This window comes from Fukomys damarensis, unplaced genomic scaffold (genome assembly GCF_012274545.1).
Source record: "Fukomys damarensis isolate Sample0158 unplaced genomic scaffold, DMR_v1.0_HiC HiC_scaffold_11, whole genome shotgun sequence".
NCBI lineage: Eukaryota > Metazoa > Chordata > Mammalia > Rodentia > Bathyergidae > Fukomys > Fukomys damarensis.
In genome coordinates this window covers 5,992,266-6,007,349 of record NW_022900923.1, presented here as the reverse complement: position 1 = coordinate 6,007,349, position 15,084 = coordinate 5,992,266, and the positions used below count along the sequence as shown (strand labels likewise).

The window sequence follows — 15,084 nt, the reverse complement described above, 5'->3', positions numbered from 1 at the left end:
TACATACATATACATACACATATTATAAGGAATGGTCAACAGCCATTTGTCGTTGTGCAAAACGTACATTTAAAACCTTGTTGTGGAAAGGCAAGTATTTCCTGAATACAGCAATTAAAAGCTGCACAAAGCCTCAGTTGCAAAATATCCGGCTGTATGTTCCAAAAGTAAGAAATGTGCTGAACCTGTTTCTTAGAAATTGTAATATTCCTGTGTAAAGACATACCCTACTGGTGAGTCAAACTAAAGGCACATTTCACTTTCAGAAAGACAAGGCAATTAGGAATGGTGTCATATATTTTGCCTAGGTTTACTTACTCTTAAGGTACATAAACATCAGTTGTGCTTGTGACAATAATTTTTCTGTAGAGCGTTGTGTATGCATCCTGTCTGACACGGATCCTTGACATAATGGCCCATAAAGTCCCCAAATCACAGTCTACCTAGAGAATTCCCAGTGCATTAATTATTGAGTTGAGACAGTCCACTCTGTCAGCGAGGCTTATGTATGTCAAATACATATGAAATTTCGGCCCAATAACTGTCATTTTTCACCACTGCTTCCCAAAGAAAAGAGGTCTTGTCAGTGTGGTCTCTTCACAATATTTTTATATAATTAAATGCCTGCTCAGTTTTATTTGGCCATGACTAACATGGGTACTTTTTCAGGGAGATGATAGGAGCTTAGAATAAAGAACACAATGGAGTTTCCTACAAAACTGTCCTGCTGAACTGAGAACTTGTAACATTGAGGAGCTTGGATACTTACCTTGTACTTAAGTTTGTCTGTAGCTAGAAACAATGGAACAGGCAAATGATGTCTCTAGAGATTCAGACCCAAGAGAGACGAGGTCTAAAGAAATAGATGTAGCTACAGCTCTAATGCTTCGGGAGTAGAAAGGCCCGACACACCAAGGATGCTCAGGATTTTGTGCAGCGTGGATGAAATAAGAAATCTTGGAAGACTTTTATCGTTATTAAAATGATCGACCGATTGGTCCCTCTAAAAAAGTGCTAAACAACTTGTGCTGAATTTGGGAACCTAGACTAAGAATTTTTATTTTAAATATAGAGTTTCCTACTTTAGGGCCGGGGATTTAGCTCAGTGGTCCTACTGGCTGCCTCACAAGTGCAAGGACCCGAGTTCGATCCCCGGTACCAAAGATTAAAAAAATAGATAGAGTAACCTACTTCAACTATGCGTTACATTTCCTAATTGATGAAACTACTACATTACATTATCGATCCCTAAATTCCTATCTCTGGCTTTAGACCTCCCCAGAAGCTGAGATTTTCCACAGCCTACATTAAACATGACATTAAACATGACATCCCACAGAGATCTCCACGCCAGCAGAAGGTCCAAAGCAGAAGTAGCCGGGTTCTCCACTCTCACTCATGCTCTGCCTGGGCTTCTCCTCGGGTTAGTGATAATACAATCTCCCCATTTCCAGGGCTGCCGTGCAGACCTCACAGTAGACCCTGCTTTCTTCACGTCCAAGCTTGTGATCTCTACATTTTAGTAATTATTTCTTCAAGAAAGTTTAGCTTTTCCCCTCCTTTTCTTAGCAGCTGTTTGTCATACACAATAAATCCAGGCATACTGGAAAGTCAGTACATACACACACCACATTTTGACCCTTTGCACTTCTTTTCCTCCTCACTTCTCTCCCATCCCCACATAGTTCTAAGATTCTGAAGGAATTAACAAGATCCAGCCTACAGTACTGGAAGATGATAGTTAAAAGTACTAGATGAACAGTACTAGCGAGAGGAGGTAAGGAGAGCAGCTCAGAAGTCATCTCATAAACAAGAGCATCACTTTGCTGTCTCCCTGTGTTATGCCAAGCACTGGTCACCATCTCTTTTCATGCCAGTAGGACGCCAATTTCATACAGCCAGAGCTTTCTTCTTTTGCTTAGTGTAGCTCCTATGTCTAGCTTTTAGCACAAAGTACTAGTTCAATAAGTATTAGTTTGAATGAATGAATGGAACTTTAGGAGAATGCTGTAAAGGTAAATGTTATTAACTTCTAAGAACTAAGAAAACTGAGGCTCAGAGAAGTTAAGGAACTTGTTTTATGTTGCACACGGATTAACTGGGGCAGCTGTGACTTGAACTCAGGCTGATCTGGTATGGAATCTTATCCCTCTGTACTTATGCCCTCTCCTCATGCTGTGGCCTTTGGTTAGTTCAGGGAAAGAGATGGGACAGTGCAGAGAGAACCTCTACAGATGGGCAGGACAGTTCTCATAACAGACTGGGTGCAGGGGAACTAATGACCGACCAGGCAGAATCTCCATTGATGGAACAAGGAAACTGTCAGTGGCTATTTAGAGTTCTGAAAACCAAGTCTAACATGAGGTACATGTACCATGGGTGCTTGTGGGCTCATGCCGATGCATTTTCAGAGACAAGAAATATCGCACCTGCTGCTGGAACATGACTTTGATCTGCAAAACTTGGGCAGTGTGTGATTTTCCTACCTAAGCCCAGGAACTCAGCAGAATTGCACTTTTACTGAACTACAAAAAATGGGTCCGAGTTTCTCTTCCTAAAATGTGTGAGATGAACTAAGTGAAAGAAATCAGGCAGTATCACAGAGCTGTCTTATATGATAAATCTGAAACATAAACAATTTAAAGACCAAAGTAAGAGAAAGACGATAGGAAACAGGGAGGTAGACTTTGTGGAGATGGAAAGGGACCTGCTGAAAGGGTAGAGAGCAGGGCAGGAAAGGGAAAGGGAGGTAAATATAATCGAGACGTAAAATACCAAGTCCACAGGATGAGTGCAACTATTATGCATCAAAACGTACACCAGTAAACAAGAAAATTATATGTGTGCTGAGCAATTACAACTGTCGCAAGACACTGTAAAGTGAACACATCTGATGTCACCTTAGACTGAACCAACAGTACGACCCCAGGAAATGATTAATGGATACGACAGTGGTGTGAACAACTGCTGCTCACGTTGTCCTCAAAGTGTGTGTGTGTATGTTTTTTTTTTGTCTCTCCCATTGGTTTAAACCAGCTTCACCCGAGGTGTCTTCCCAGCATGGAGATGACAAGTTGGCCTGGCCTGTGATCCACCACAGCCTCAGGCACTAGAGAATTCCACACTGCTTTTCCTCCATAAAGGGGAAAAAGATGTCAGGCTACAGAAGGGCTAGAAAAGTTTTTAAATTTCCTGTTCTCTTTATTGGTATAGCAAATGCACACGATGGGCTTATTTCGAAGTCATTCTTCAAGGGCTAATTCTCAACTGCAAGACAAAACTGGAACTGTTTTCACTGCTCCCGACAAGACTGCTGCAATTAAAATGAAGTTTGAGAGTTGCATGAAGAGACCTGATTACACAGACCGTTTGAGACTCTCAGTTCATTAATGGGTGAGGGAAACCTAGGCTCTGTATTAGAGGTAAAATAAGAGCAATATAATCAGGCTTCCCCCACTCCACTGAAACGTTCTTCAGAGAGTGCTGCTTGAGGCAGTAAAAGAGACTGAAGTAGGAATCAGGGACCCTCTCGGTTTGTGATTTAACCTTCTAGCGGGAAGATGCGTTTATGGAAATTTCTGTTATCCAGGGTACGTTGCAATGTCATGGCGTTCCACGGCACATTTTGAGCAATTCCTCCTTATTATAAAATGAAGAGGAAGAGGAGCTGTGATGCTGAACCTGCATCCGCGGTTAGCTTTCTTTAGATCTTCTTACTTACCCAGAGTGTAACAGCACATCACTCCTCAGCCAGTGAGGTTAGTGGAAAAATTTCCTACATGATGAGTTGCATCACATATTGCTTGTTGGATGATGGCAGATGCTCAGGAATGCCACGTGGAGTCTGCCTCCATTTGTCAGAGGTGAGGAAGACCGCAAAGGAGTTGCAGGTGTCAGGTGAATGTTTCAGGCAGTGTTTTCTGACTCTGTGGGAGATTGCTGTTCATCCTGTCTTCTTTACCCCTAGGGTAGGTCTTGTGGACAAGTCGGATGAGCACACACTTATGGAAAATCCTGTCATCACTTTGTGGGACTAGACAGACTGGGATGACTTCAGACAGACCAAGTCCTTGCTGTCCCTCATTCCCCGAGTGGGCACGGGCACATGAGGGAGCTCCACGGGCACCAGAGTCCTCTTCTGAGTGAAGAAGAGCGTTGTAAAGCACTTCAGTGCATCCCTACAATGAAGAAAGGGCTAGGAAAAAGGATACACATCCCTACAGAGCAAAAGGAAATGGAACAAAATGGAAAAAAACCAAAAACAAAAAACCTATCATGACTCTGTTCTCTTGTGCCTTCAAACACATCTGAGCCCATTTTTCATCTGAAGTTGCTATTCCCAATCCAACTAAATGATAGTCATCTGAGTGAATGTCTTTGTAATGATGCATTGTTTCTAGCTTTATTTTTTCATGTGTACTGGATCATGTTCCTTTGAAGATAGGTGAGTGCTCCTTCGGCCCCAGTGGTGGGTGAGCCTGCCCCTTCTTCCGATCCACCTGGACTCTCCATCCTGTGTCTTCAATCTCTCTACTGTCCGCCTGGGAAATTCCGCCCATGGAAAGGATGGAAACCAAATTGCATTTCTACCATGCTTCCAGCAGACACATCATCAGGCTCTAGTCTTAGACACGGTGAGCCAAAGCCTGAATCTGGGAAGTGCATTTTTCACCCCATGGTTAAACAGCAGTATATGCCCTTTCCATATTCCAAGGAGGTAGAGAAAGAGAAATGCTCCTTAAGCGGTGAGCACCTCAGACACTGACATGCATGCAGGAAAGAGGCCCCTCCGCTGTCATACTCTGCAGGGCTGTGACATGGAAGTCTCCAGAGCTCCTGCTAACTGTACACCATCTGCAGTGCGTCTGGAGCCCCGAGCCCCCGGGCATCCAAGTGACTAAGTGAAATGAAATGGGCATATTTGTTAGAGTCAGCTGGGAAACCACACGACTTGGTTAGTTCCCGAGTTCATAAATTTATGTCAGAGCAAGAGGTGCCTTAGAAGCTCAAGTGAAGCAATTTACCCTAAGTGCAAATGGCAGTTTTGTTATTTGGTGTCAAAGTTACCAGTCGCACAATGACAAGCTGCCGTAACACATTTTCTCGTTCACTAAAGAACAAGGCTTTTGTTGGTTAATATTCCCTGCATTGCTCCTTTTCATAATTTACAACAACTAGATGCTGATAGGTTATTTAACATTTATGAAGTTAAGATGTAATCAGAAAAACCCTGATTATCTTTACAAATAAAAAAGTTAAATTATTCAACTTTTTTTTTTTTCTCCTTGGCTTCATTTCACAGCAGGTGCATACTTTACAATGGGACAAGTCAATCAAATCATCCTTTTTAAAATCTTTTTTTAGGAGCCGGAGCAGGAACAATTCTAAGAGGAAAAGCTATTGATTCAGTTTGATGGTTGCATTGGCTTCAAAACACTGGTTGCACTAAAAATAGTACTTTGAACACACTGGCCTCGATTCCCCTCTGAAGGGTAGGGGCGTCTCCGTTATGTCCTTCATGGGGTGTGAACCACAATCACAGGGAAATGTGACATAGGTGTGGTTTTGGTCTTTGGTCTTTTCTACCTCTCTAGATGCGGCTCTTGTCAGGAGGGCAGTGTTCCTTCCGTTCCTCCCTGCAACTTTCCAGCGCTGAGCATCCTGTCTCACCCACACGTGAGGCTTAGGACACAGGCTCTTACGTTCAATGAATACAGGAATTGATCCGCACAGAGGCAAATGAATAACCAGGAAATTGTGAGCTACAAAGCAAATGATCCCATTGGGTCACTCACAATCTCTGTATCTGTTTCTAAACTCCACCAGAAAACTCATAAAGAATTATTTGCTTTCTGAACCTTTTAGGTTAAAAAAAAAAAGTGAGAAAATACTCCCTACCCCAATGTGGGCTGATTACATAATAAAGAACCTAGAGAAAATAGCTTAGGATGTCTACACTGACTTTTCATTAGTAAAATGTGTAAAACGAGAGGACATAGTAGATCCAGTTATGAGTATTAAATGAGATATATATGTCTCTCAGTACAAAGCCCAGCATATATTAAAATTCAATAGTGTAAGATAAATTTATTAATGGGCAAAATAAAACACATGTCATTAAAGAGAGCTTTATATTTTCTACAGGAACTCGCCAATCCGTGTCATTTAGCTATTTACAAGTTCAGAAACTGTCATTGTGGCATCATCCCAATTAATGCAATGTGAATGTTTTAGATAGCACAACACCAATTTTGTCTTCAAGTAGGTAGCGTGTGATCTAATGCACTGCCACTGATGAGATAACGAAATGCCAAGGTGCCTGACATCTATAGGTAGGCCATATTGTCACTAGCTAAAGCTTTAATTAAAATTTGATTAATACAAAGCATTTATATTCCCAAGAAATATTAATTAAAATGATTTCTCAGCAGAAACATTGTTGCCAACTCTTTTCTTTAATAGACTAAAAGATAAATGTGAAAGGAAAAGCGCCAGCATCTCGATATTATGCATTAAGCATAAATAACTCTCCATCCTTAGTGGAAAAAGTGCATGTTGTATGCGGTGACACTATTAATTAGAACATGATTAAGGGCTGGGATAGTTCAAAATAGAGTCATCATCTTGATAAATGAGAACAGCTCATTATTATCTTCAGAGTTTAAATAATTTTGAATGTTTGGATTCTTAAGCAACCAGGATATCCATCTCCATTCTTTTTCTGAGTAAACCATTTATGTTCCATGAAGTCTTTACTTCGTCATTCTCTATGATTTTTGCCCACTAAGGTAACACAGCCTTTGCTCTCCTCAATACGGACGTGTGTCTTGATCCGAAGTGTGAAGCCAGTGAAAGGTGAGAAGGGATGCTTGAGGGTAAACGAACCTACTCCACACATCATTTGCAAGGTCCAACAATAATGGCCAGCACCCGGTAAGAACTGTTGTACCACGCCGGCTCACTGTGTGCGACAACACAAAGAAGGCATCCATGCTCCCTTTCATAGATGAGAAACCCGGAATTTAGAGACACTGTGCACTCGGTCCTAGGCCACAGGAAAATTACAGTGTGTGCTCATTCTACCTGGGTCCCAATGTTTCCTTTTCTGCAAGGTGAAAAAATTAAGCATCTGCATGACATCATATGAGGTGAGATGGAAATGTGTGGTGAATGTTTACATTAATAGTTTATTACAGTAATAGTCATTGCCATGAATCCCCCTGGAGGTCTTCCCCTCACTCGGAACACATTTATCCCACATTCTTGATACTTTCTGAAAGCCCTCTTTCCTCAGGGTCTTTATGAGGTGTGATTAAAAAAAAATATGATGAAAGCGGATGTTTAGTCACATGCAAAGAAAAGTAGGCTCTTAAAACCATCACAAGGCACCCTTGTCCAGCTTATTCACTGGCCCTGGCACTGTGTGGTCTCTAGCTCTTTCCTGAAGTTAAACGGACCATGGAAGGCAAATGTTTTCAATGAATCAGGACACTGAGGCAGCCACGACAGCGTGAATGAAGACACTCAAGAGAGGCTATCCAGACCTGCTTCACAAAGCGGTAGGAATGGTGGGATAAATGTGTTTGAAGTAAGGGGGAGGATTTTGAGGGAAGTTATTGGTGATTCGTCCTTAAATTTAAACACTCATTCATCCCATTTTTAAAATCACACCTCATGTAATTTTTGGAAAATCTGTATGTGCCCTGTTTGTGTTCAAAGGGGGGTGTGTGTGTGTGTGTGTGTGTGTGTGTGTGTGTGTGGCATCAAGTTAATGTGGTGAGAGAGGGGCTTTAATAGGAAATCAAGTGTTTGAATAATTTTAAACAGGAGAATAATCAAAAAGTTATTTACATTTGCCTACGTGGTATGTTCTGCAAATGTCTTCACCATTTTATTCTTCCATTAATTTAGCACACATTTTTATGGGGGTATGTGTTTTGTACACCGCCTGATCTACAGGCGCAGAGGATACTTAGAGAGATGAAATTTTAATCTTTCAGACTTCAGAATATCTTGGTCACGTGACTATTGACATTTGTCACATAATAAGGAGGTAAAGTGGAGGGTTTGCCTGCCAGGTAAGAGAATGAATATTTTGCAAGGCTTTGATATACTTCTGGCATAGTCTCCTTATAGACGCCAGGGAAATGACTCTCCTTTCCTCTCACCTAGAAGAATCCCTCTGCAACCCAGAACCTGGCTTTGCTAGCTCCTGTCTATTCCTTCTAGACTTCTGGATGGGGCAGTGGAGCCTTCTGGCTGCCAGCTTCTTCATGTTGCAGGATGAACCTGTTACCAGATGAGTGTTTGCCTTTAGGTCATCACCATTTCCCACAATTCATTCTACCCATCTGACCTTCTTGATAAAACATTATTCTCCCAGAATTGTTTGGCTTTCACCAACAATTAGTTTTGTTTCTTGGCCCTCTGGGCAACTATTTCCAAAAGCAGAGTTGATACATTATATACCTGATAATTTGGGGTAGTAAATGAAAAGTTCAATGTGGACTTAAGAGTTAAGACAAACACAGGAAGGAATTACCCTTTAAAAGCAGTAGTAGAGAGCAGACCCGGGCTCCTCTGTGGGACTCTGAGAACATTATACCTGTTCTTTGAGGTTCACATTTCTTAATATGGGGATAATAGTATTGTCTATCTCTTTGGGTTTGAATGAGAATCAGCAGGGAAAAGTGCTTATGGAAATATTAGTACATAGTAGCAATTTAACAAATGCAAATATAACAAGTGACATGAGTGCGTGTGCAAGATGTTTGTTCATAGGATCACAATTACTCTTCCCTGGGCATTTGCAGATATTCTATAGACCTCACCCTTTTCACTAGTTGATTTCCACACATATATTAAAATACATTTTAGTGATGGCTGTAGAACCAAAGTTCAGTTAATTGCTAAGGTAATTTTTCTGTCATCTAGCAACTATATAGACTTTTTTCTCCCAGCAACTTACCACTGTCTAGAGTTACTGTTCATACTGACAACAAAAGGAAGGCAAGGGAAAACACTAATTCTACCACTATTTTGGCTTCTGGTGTTTGAGAGAAACTTGTTCGATTCATACATTCAGAGAATCGTTTTAATTGACCACTTTTGCTTGATGTGTGTGATCTGTGGTTACTAAATGTGGAAGAACATCTCAGAGTCAGATGAGGAGCCTTACAGAAATATCTAGACTTCCTGACTTCTAAGAGATTCTTCTTCAGCAAATTTGGGATTGAGAATTTGCGTCCAAGCTTTCTAGGTACTTCTTATGCTCCTTTATGTTTGGAAACTATAGACACAGACAATGTTGCCTAGACACAGACAATGTTGCCTATGATTCAGCTTTACCAAGGATGTAATGATTTGGGAACAGCAGAGAGAATGTTAAATATCTAGAAAATTCCTGATTGCCAGTGGCTAAATAACATCTATTTATAATAAGGTTGTTTTCTTTCTGGTTAAGATATATATTTGTGAGTATTCAGGAAGATAAAATATATTTTTATTATCCAAATCAAAACACAGCATGGGGATCTTTCCAATAAAATCAGCTGTCGATTTTACACAGTTCAAAGTCATCTGACTGTTTACTGAGTTGAAATCCTTCTAGGCACCAGGAAAAAAGTTTAATTTAAGATTTTAATCTTTCTCTATATTACAGGGTTTCTGTAGTAGAATTTGTGCCTCTGAAACTAAAAGATTGACAGGTCTAGATATTAGAGATTTATTAACCATTGGTTAAATGGTCAAAGTTAGCTTCTTTACATTTTCCCTTAGTCTGGACTGGAATGAAAAATTTCTACAAGGCTTGAGGTAGGCAAGAGTTAAAGCTATAGCTGAGTTTTTAAAGGTCACCTAACAGGTGGCAGTGCTGGGATATGAACTCTGGTTTTCTTGTTGGTCTTACTCTGGAACTTTGGAAAGAAAAGAATTTTCAAATCCAAAGTGTGAACTTTGCAGAATGGAAAGGCAATTTGTATTTGAATTATATTCAAGTGGTGGTGACTGGATAAATTGCAGGACTTCCTAGGCACAGGGCTGGAAAAACATCATCTTTGCTTATCATGTTGGACTTTCCCTTACTGTTGAGAATTTGCATTGTAGAGATCCTGGTGTGAGTTGGGGAGCTCTCCAGTAAGCAGGCTGAATACGGTCTCAAAGTGGCTTTGTCCAGTCTCATTGTACTTTGCAGTGCTAAAGCCCAACAGTACTACACACATGCCAATTACAAAATGCTAGAAGGGTGCAAGATACCAGCGCTCTCCAGAGAAAGTTGAAATCAGTCCTCTTATGGGGGATTAAATTCATATGTTTCTCATGGTAGAATTTTTGTCTTTTTTGCTATTGAAATTAAGAGAGTTCATGAATATCTAATGCTCCAAAAACTTATATACATGATAGTTCTTAATGACACATGCCTCCATGATTAATTCTTCTTTTACATTTTGTTTTGTTCAGCATGCTTTGTATTTATTTTATAGCTAAGGTGTGTGGAATCATTTGTATTTAATACCTTAGAGCAACTTAAAATCTTCTTTGCTTATAAATCCCCTGTGAATTTGAGTGAGATCCTTTCTCTCTGCTCCTAGACTGTGATATCAGAAGTATGTTGCTTTGGGCTGGGAATTTAGCTCAGTGATTCCACCACCTACCTTGCAAGCACAAGGTCCCGAGTTCAATCCCCAGTGGTGGGGGAAAAAAAAAGTATGTTGGTTTATTGGAATTTATGTTTTATATTGACTTTATATTATTTTGACTGTATTACCTGCTTTAACTTACGTACTGTTTACTTCAGTAAAAAATATGTCTTTCCTAATTATTTAGTGGAACGAATCTGCAGATGGCCAAAAGGGCTAATTATTTTTACTGTTATGTTGAACTGTGATCATCTGCTCTGATGGGAGCAATATGGGTTCGTTCTCATTCCTCGGGAGTCTTCAATCTTGATTATGCTCAAATCGGGCTGTAAGCAGTGCAGGCCACGAGGAGTTAACACCACAATTGGCTTGTTTTAGCAACGAGTCCAACAGAAGTGTATGTGCTGAGGTCAGACTAACTCACACCCAAATTTTGTTCCCACAACTAAAACCTTATTACCAGAAGAACGATGTTCTAATACAACCATATATTTTATGTATGCTGTTCCTAATTTGAGAGAGCTGTGTCTTATCCTTTATGAGCTTTGTTTACATTAATTTTCATAGAAACCATATAATTGCACATCCTTGCACATAGTTCTGCCCTAGTATGTAGCTCACCTTTAACCCAATTAATGACCAATAAAAATTAGTAGCTTGGATTGCCACACCTTTGTTGGTTGCCCTGGCATTAGTTGTCCTGGCACCCTGCTTTCTGTCTCTCTTAGATCTGATTTTAGTTTTTTTCCTCAGGCCTGTGTCGTACAGTGAGTAGGAGACTGGAGCCTACTGCAGAGTTTCCAGTTATGTTTCAGGGGTGCCCAGCACCATTTCATATTAAGACTAGGCATTAAAAATAATCCACATATTTTTGAAATACATTTAACACTTCAACGGGTTTTTAATTTTACCTGGAAATAAACCTTTCCATGTGTGCTTTATGCTGAAAGATAGAAAAGGAAGATTTCATTCTCATCTTTACTCCACAATCAAGATTTTACATGAGGATGATGCCTACATCAAAAATTATAACACACTAAATCACAAAAGCAACTCAATAGTGACAAATAGCTCAGTGGAGACCGCAAAGCATAGAGAAGCAAAATTCAGCAACCATAACCAATCACAGTTTAAATATGTAGGCAGAGTGGGCCACTGTCCATCTAAATTCCCAACCCACTGATAGATCATAGAGAGACGCTAGAATGCCAGGAATCTAATCTAAGGACTCCTGTGGCCTTTACTCGCTCAGGAGTGTGGTTTGGATTATTCTGTTCATCTACCCAAGAGACGCACGGTATCCATCCTTGTTTTCAATTAATTTTCTTCCATACAAATGAGAGAGAAAGAGTGAGGGGCTATTTCTTTTCTTTACCTGGTGGCATCCAAGCGACAAATATGGAATAAGGGCCAACTACTGTGATGTTGTATGGAGGATGGATTTCTTCTGGTGTCCACTGAGGTGTTTGGATGATGTAACTATCGCTGGTACTGCTGCCTCCTCCAGTCTTGGCTTCTAACTGATAAACATATCTAAGCAAAGAAGAGTTTTAGAAAGTCAGTGCACAAGTGAGTCGGACAACAATGACAGCTGACTGTTCTATCCATTGTCTTGTCTGAAATTTGTGACAAATGGGAAATTCTTTGCTCCTCATCAAGAGAGTTTGCCAAGGGCCTGGACATTTTTCTGGCACAGGTAGAATTTTCTCCAGGTCATAACTACTTCTGCTACTCCCAACTTTATACTTTTGACTTTCTAATAATTCATAACTTTTCCTGAAGATCGCAGGAAAGTCTTGGAGGATGCTGCTTGATAGTGGAAGATTCAAATGACTCATCCTTATTTTTAAATGGGTTTAAGTTCAGGTAATATGTTTAGAGGGAAAGGTTTTTAAATTGATCTACTATTCTCTACAATAAAACTAAATCGTTCTTTGTGCTCTACAATAAAATATCTGTTAATGTAAGATATATTTCGTCTCTGCTGAGACATGAATGGGAACGAATTGCAGATATGTAGAACTTTCCTCCCCTAAAACTATGTGTGCCTACACTAGTGTAGCAAGTAAAGAAAACATAAGAGAAGCAAAGGTCATTGATATAAAACAAAACTCTGAATCTCTTTTGTTGCTATGTAGAAATGCATTTTACAGTAACTTGATAATTTTTAAAGTTTAATGCTGTGACTACTCGACTTGACTTTGACTCTTTGAGTATTTTCTTTATTTAAAATTTCTTATGCTTTTCAGGTCAAACAGAAGACTAAACAGTTTACATTTTACAGGAATCTCACATAGTCTGAAAACTAACTTACTGACTCAATGTTTTCTCTAGTTAAGTATGTCTAATGAATGACAAGATTCATCCAAAACAGTAACATTTCAGTGAAACGCATTTTTCTCAAAGCTTGCAAAATTAAAAAAAAAAAAAAATCCTCCTGCATGACTGGTAAAAGTTTCCTTTAGTTACCTGGTATTGGGCTCCAGGTGTTTATCAGTGAAATTCCGTTCCTCACTGCCACCTAGGAAAAGCAAAGTTCCATTCCGACTCAACTGGTACTGAGAAATGGGACCACTGGGTTTCTCTGGTGGACTCCAGTACAATTCCAGCGATGTAGAATTGATGATGGTGTGTCGAGGTTTCACCCAGACCCCTGGAAAAACAGCACCGTGAGCTTTATTTATCAGAAGGATAAAATAAATACCTCGGGCCATCCCCTCGCCAACCATGATGTTTTTATCTGTGGATTACAAGAAATCTCACTGTGACTGACAAATACATTTACTTTGGAGATGAAATATATAACTGAGCAGAAAATACATTTCTCTTATTGTTGATTTTGGGATATCACACCAGTAGCAGTAGACAGTTTCTCCATCTTGGCTGTCATTCTAAGTATAATTTAATCAAGGCCTGAGAGGCTATGCAGGAATTTTAAATTTTGATACTATTTACCTTGAATACATGGAAGAAAGCATAATCCAGTATTTACCTGAATTATACAATTCAACAAATAAGAATCTCCCCCTCCTCTCATATCTGGGCTGTGCTTCCTCTCCTTTTCCTCATGCTACCCTTCTGCGCTCATTGACTGGTTCTTGTCTCACCCCACGCACTTACCGTACAATAATGCAGTGCCTCAGAGCCCTAGCCTCTTTCTGCTCCCCACCCTCTTCCTCTCTTTTTGTCCTTTCTCATCTTCTTCTCACACCCTAGGTGACATCTACTCAGTCTTAGTTCTGAGTATCATCTTTCCATGAAACATTTCCAAATGTGTACCATTAGATTGAGATTCTCTTCTGGGCTCGAGACTCATGAATCCAGTTGTTTGACAGAGCCATGCGAGTAATTACTTACACATCAAAAATCAAAAGCATCCTAAACAGGACTCTAGGTTTTTCTTTATACAGTTTATTTACCTCCTGATCTTGTCCCTCTATTTATTTTCTTGGGCAGAACACTGAGAGAATTATCACTTTCTTTTCCTCCAAATCATTGAGCCCTGTGGATTCTATGTAGACCTTCTGATGAACAATGTGCCTTGAGAAATCTCAATCCTGACACTTTATGTTGTCATCTAGTTATGTTCTGACAGGGTAATTCACTGATGGAATTAAAAAAAAAACACTCCTTTCATTACATTAGCTTCCCTGTAATCAAGAGCTTTGGGATGATTGTATCTCTCATGTAAGTTACATTGCAAAGGGTACAATTTTGACATGTTTAGGAGAAAAAATTTTCAGAACATTCAAACACAATTTATATAGCAGCATCCTATAAAATTTTTAGATAGATCTCAAAATGCCTCAAGCATACTGACTTTCTAAGGACCACCTCATTCCCAAGAAGAAAGGAACCCATTTTGTTCTCTGAGCTGGCTCTGGGCTAGTTACTTGGAAAAAAAAAATCCCCAAATCATAGTATACATTTATGCCTCCGATTCTCTGCCAACAGCTGTGAGGTAATTCAGCCCTTCACTGTGAGTCCTGATTTAAACATAACACTAATTTGTTGATTCAAGAGATAAAGTATAAAGGTTTAGTTTATTATCTTTTCATAGTCACATCTTTCCTGCCTTAGGGATGCATTAAAAATGACTAAGGTACTAAAAGAGAGCCGATGCTTAGTTTTTGATTTGAACATGTCAAGGTAATGAAGTAGAATTTTAGGTTTGTTTCACATTTTATATAAAATTTTATATAAACAAAAGTTGAGTTTTGTGTTCATCTAAGCTCATGAATGTGCTCTGTTGTGACCCTGTGTCCACTGGCTTGATTGGTAAGATGCAGTTCAAACATGTAAATAGTGAGTAAGCGCTGTGTTTTTATCTTCATAGTGATATGGGGACACTGCTATTTTAACAGTTCCAAGATATATTCGATAAGAGTGTGATTCACCTTCGGGGAGATGTCTCAGTGAGTCCCAAGTGGAGAATTTGTGTTTTTGT

The 15,084-nt window shown here is 39.7% G+C and overlaps 1 protein-coding gene across 1 annotated transcript in view; it reads right to left on the bottom strand.

Annotated features, from left to right (window-relative positions):
- The window catches only part of Ush2a (usherin), a 678,059-nt gene that overhangs the window by 112,021 nt on the left and 550,954 nt on the right, over positions 1-15,084 (bottom strand). The window contains exons 55-56 of the mRNA XM_033762039.1: positions 13,107-13,290; positions 12,013-12,170 (exon numbers count right to left, since the gene is read on the bottom strand). Coding sequence (XP_033617930.1) covers positions 12,013-12,170; positions 13,107-13,290 — 342 coding nt within the window. The remainder of the gene's footprint in view (positions 1-12,012; positions 12,171-13,106; positions 13,291-15,084) is intronic.